The 4,769-nt window shown below is 61.8% G+C and overlaps 1 protein-coding gene across 1 annotated transcript; it reads right to left on the bottom strand.

The window, feature by feature from the left end:
- Positions 1-272: 272 nt before the first annotated feature.
- Positions 273-3,146, bottom strand: LOC125345111 (G protein-regulated inducer of neurite outgrowth 1-like). Its single transcript, XM_048337352.1, has one exon. It carries the CDS (start codon positions 3,144-3,146, stop codon positions 273-275), a length of 2,874 nt encoding a protein of 957 aa, XP_048193309.1.
- Positions 3,147-4,769: the final 1,623 nt, after the last annotated feature.

The following is a 4,769-nucleotide window of genomic DNA, read 5'->3' as shown; positions in this document are numbered from 1 at the left end:
AGGAGGGGTGCCCAGCAGGTCCCCAAGCTCACCCAGTGTGAGGGAGTGGAGAGAGAGGTCGGGGCACGCGGTGGCGGGATAGGGGCCGGGTTCGGGGTTCCTCCAGGCTGGGGAAGTGTTTTTGGAAAGGGAAGGAGATCAGAAGCCCGCCCTCCCGGTGGGGGGGAGGCCTCTCACACAACCAGGGGACCCCTTCTAGGGGCTGTGGGCCGTAGGGAGCCTGAGCAGGTTGGAACCCCGGGAGTGGGGGTGCATAGAAAACGGGGTATGGTTCACTCCGCTGTGGGCCCGGCCCGCGAGCAGCACCGGGGCCTGCGCACGCTCTGCAGCAGGGCTCGGAAGAGGCCCGGCGGGCGCTTGGCTTCGGCCTCGGGCGGCGCGGTGCGCACCGACCCGGCGCGGCCCGGACCCGCACGGGCAGCAGTGGTGGTGGCGGTGGTGGTGGCGGTGGCGGCGACGGGCGGCGCGGGGCCCCCCTGACGGCCGTGCTCCTCGATCTGCCGCTCCAGATGCTTCTGGATGGCCATGCCCAGCACCTCCACCTCCATGGAGGCGCCGTATACCTCCCACGTCATGCCCTTCTCGTCCCACTTCACGTCGCGCACGGGTTCCGCCGCCTCCTGGGGCGCCAGGGCGGCCGCCAGCGCCGAGCCCGGCCGCACTCGCACCTCGGGGAAGACCGGGGGCGCAGAGGGGGGCGCGGCGGCCTGCGGGGTCATAGGCCCGGTAGCCACCGATCGCGTCTCCGCGGTACCCAGGGACACCTGCAACCCCGCATCCCGGCGTGAGGGCGGCCCGGGCGCGGGGCTGGGCGCACGCGGGGTTCCCTGGAAGCTGAAGGCCGGGGCCCCCGCGCCGTCCTGCGGGGACATGGGGCTCACGGCCACCGAGACGCAGGCCCGTGCGCCCGCCTGGGTGCCCGCGTCCTCGCGCGCTGGTGGCAGCGGCGCCGGGGGGCCGCCCGCGTCCCACGAGGGCGCCTTGGTGAAGTTGTCGCGGGTCCGTGGCCCCGACGGGGGCGCGGCGGCCTCGGGGCGGGGGCCGCTCCCCACCAAGTCTGTGGACCCCCGGCTGGAAGCGGCTTGGGGGCTGCGCACAGGCTCCGGGGCGGCGGGGACCCCGCTGCCCTGGGCCGTCCCGGTGGGAGCCAGGGTGGGGCTGCAGGCCTGCGCAGCGGATCGCGGGGACGGGCAGGGCGAGGGCTTCTCTGGAGTCAGGGGGGCTGCCGTGGCCAAGGCCGGGGTCTCGGAGGCAAAACCGGCCTTCCCCAGAGCCCGGGGCTCCGCGATCCACGACGCGGAGGGCTGTGCGTTCCCGGAGGAAGAGGTGGGGTCCGCCTTCCCAGAGGCCTGCGACTGCTCGCTGGGCGGAGCCTGGGTCTCTGCTGCCCCGGAGGGTGCGGTGCCCTCCTGCCCGGGGTCCTGGACGGCCTGTGGTTGGTGCCCAGGCTTGGGCTTTGTCCCCCTGGAAGCCTCGGTCTCCGCCTCCGCGGAGCTCACGGGGTTCCCCTTGGTCTCGAGGGCCATGCCAGGATCCATCTTTTCCTTGGGCGTCACTGCTGGTTTTCCTGTGGCCATAAGGTCTCCAGAATGGGCTGCGTCCACCTTGCCCGAGGCCAGGGGCCCTGCCTCGGGCTGCGACTCCGCTTTCCCTCCAGTCCCTGGAGCGTTTTCTACAGCATATGGGGGACCCCTTGTCCCGGGGGGGTCGGGATCCCCTGGACTCGAGGACACGAGATCGTCCCTTCCTAAGGATTCACGGTTGGCCTTTCCGGAAGATGATGTGCTCACATTTCCCAGAGCTGCCGTGGACTCCGCGCTCCTAGAAAACTCGGGGTCCGCTTTCCCCAAGGGTTCAGATGTCCCTGTCTTTCCTACAGACCCCCTTTCTTCTGCCTGCCCAGGAGATGAGGGCTCTGGCTTTCCTGGGCACACGAGTCCCACTTTGCCCAAGGAAACAGCACCGGGCTCACTGGAAGGCCCAGAACCCCTGCTTTTCACAGAGGTGGGGTCCATCTTTCCAGGTCCGGGGTCCACCTGCACGGCAGCCATTCCTTCTGTCATTCTCACGGGCCCTGGACCTCCTCCTGATGAGGCAGTGCCCGCCTTCCCCAGGGACTCACCGTCCTCTTTTTCTGCATTTCCCAGAGATGTAGGCCCCACTGCTCCCAAGTGTGCGGTGTCCACCCCTCTGGGGGCCCCAGGATCCCCTATTCCAGAAGATATGGGCTCCAGCTTCTCCGAGAGTTCAGAATCTTCTGTCTTTCCTGTGGATGTGTGCTTGGTACTTTCCAAGGATGCAGGATTCGCCTTTCCAGGGGGACCGGGATCTTGTTTTCCTGAAAACACGAAATCCTCCTTTGCAGTTGGAGCGGGGACCACCTTCTCTGAAGATTTGGGGGGCTTAGGCTCCTCCTTGCTTGGGAACACAGGCCCCACCTTTTGCAAAGACCCAGGGTCCTCCTGGCCTGGAGACACCAGGGCTACCTTGCTGGTGCAAGTGGGATCTGCCTTTCTCACCGATTCAGGGTCCTCCTTCCCGGGATTTGGGGGACCCATCCTTCCAGGAGCCCCCACATCCCCTGGATTGGAGACTGCAGGCCCCCTCTTTTCGGTCAACAGGGGCTCTGCCTTGGAGGACCCAGCCTCTTCCTTCCCCGCCGAGGCAGGCCCTGCCTGCAGGGAGGACTTAGAATCGGTCTTCTCCAAGAGCGTGGGGTTTCTGTTCTCTGAGGATGTGGGGGCAAGGCTTCCTGGGGACTTGGGTTCTGGCTTCCCAGACAAAGTGATCTCTATGGTCCCTGAGAGCAAGGCTCCCTGTGCTCCCAAGGTCTCCTTGGTGGATGGTGCTGAGGGAGGGGTGCAGGTAGACGAAGGACAGGACAGGCTCCCAGAAGGACCCTCAGTGCAGGAGGCCCCTTCCTCAGCCCCACTGGGGCCGCTGTGTCTCAAGTCCATGGCTGGGCTTTGGTCAGGGGTCTCCCTGGGCAGGGCAGGGCTGGGCTTTTGCTGAGAGGAGCAGTGGTCCCTCATGGCCGGGTGCCCAGTACCCAGGCTCCTCCCATCCTGCAGGCAGTTGAGGGATCCGCGGAGGCTGGAGTCACTGTGAAGCAGCTGGAGGCACGCTGGATCTTTAGAACTGTCCATCTACCCTCAGGGCCATGCTCAAGTCCAAGGCTGCTGTCCAGTTCTGAAACACAGAAAGAAGGCACTCAGACTTAGGGAGACTGGAGGGGAACGCCTTCCATCCCGATTTTCCTAGCAGCCCACGCTCTTCATGTAGCCGTGGGCTGATGGGCTCCTGTCCAGAGAGGGGTGCTAGGTTAAACACACAAATCCAACTATGGCACTATCTTGCTTCTTCACATCCAGTGAGCCTGTGGAGATGTGTGTGTGTGCGAGCACATGTGCGCATGTGTGTGTCAGTGAAGAGGCTTGAACTCAAGGCTCCACATCTGTTGTTTTTTTTTACTCAAGGGCTGGTGGTGTGCCATCACTTGAGCCACAGCTGAACTTCCGGCTTTTTGCATTGAACATAAGAGTTTCACAGACCTGCCTGCCTGGTTGATTTTGAACCATGATCCTCAGCTCTGTGTTCTAAGTAGATAGGATAACAGGCATGAGCCACAGTGTCCAGCTGAAACGTGCTCTCCTAGTGTCTTGAGAGAAGTGGGAAATCCAGACCTTAATGTAAAATATGCTAATGAATTCAAGATTTAAAATAAAAAGCCCAAACACTAAAGTGGGCCAAAGAAAACACGACTGTAGGCCTGGGGAACGGAATGGTGTCTGGTCAGGGAAAATACAGAGTCAGATGCCTGGAGGTTGGGCTGGAGGAGGACCAGGCTGGCCAGGACCTAGGTGGAGGCGGCTTAGCCATCCATTCAAGCTCTTATTCAAGTGATTTTTCATCTATCACATGGCTCCAACTACAACAGGCCAGGAGCACTGGACTGTTCCTGATGCAAGCTCCTGCAGAAGTGGGGGTGGGGGTGGGGATTGCAGGCAGCAAGCACTGAGACTGGAAGGAAAAGGACTGGAGGGGTGAGCAATTGGCTATGGTGGGCAATGGCCAGAGTGACTTGAGGGGTACTGGCTAGGGCAAGGGGTTGATGAGTGACAGGGCTGGGTGGGAGAGCCGTTGTGGGGACAGGGAGCTCCATTGGGATGAACTGAGTTTGAAGAGGGTGCAGCAGGTAGCTGGGTCTCCAAGCAATTCTTCATAGCCTTAGATACTACAGAGTCACCCTGGACTCTCTCCCTTCTTTCTCTCCTTCCTTTTCTTCTTTGTCCGTCATGGGGCTTGAACTCAGGGTACTGTCCCTGAAGTTTTTGCTCAAAGCTAGGGCTCTACCCATTTGGAGCCACAGTGCCACTTTCTGTTTTCTGGTGATCCTTTGGAGATGAAAGTCTCCAATTTTTCTGCCTGGATTGGGCACCTCCATCCTCAGATCTTAGTCTCCTGAGTAGCTAGGATGACAAGTGGGAGTTACTAGCTCCAGGCTACTTGTCAGTTCTTAGCCAAATGCATAGCACATATGGCACTTGAGCCATTCAGCCTCCTCTAGGACCTGTCCTCGTGATGGACAGATGGTACATCAGGGTCCAGGAGGGCACAGAAGAAAAGCCAGAAGGGTCACCACAACCAGGACATGGCTGGCCATACAGCTGCAAGCATGATGGAGAGAGGTGCTCCCAATACATGGAGTGGTGAGACACCCAGGAGGCAGCAGAGATGCCAGGATCCCACACATGTGGGCAAGGTGAAGC

The sequence above is a fragment of the Perognathus longimembris genome, unplaced genomic scaffold (genome assembly GCF_023159225.1).
Source record: "Perognathus longimembris pacificus isolate PPM17 unplaced genomic scaffold, ASM2315922v1 HiC_scaffold_5306, whole genome shotgun sequence".
Lineage (NCBI taxonomy): Eukaryota > Metazoa > Chordata > Mammalia > Rodentia > Heteromyidae > Perognathus > Perognathus longimembris.
This window is presented reverse-complemented; position numbering and strand designations above follow the sequence as displayed.

Bases quoted from the DNA above. Each gene is read 5' to 3' on its own strand.
- LOC125345111 (XM_048337352.1), bottom strand. From the start codon at position 3,146: ATGGACAGTTCTAAAGATCCAGCGTGCCTCCAGCTGCTTCACAGTGAC.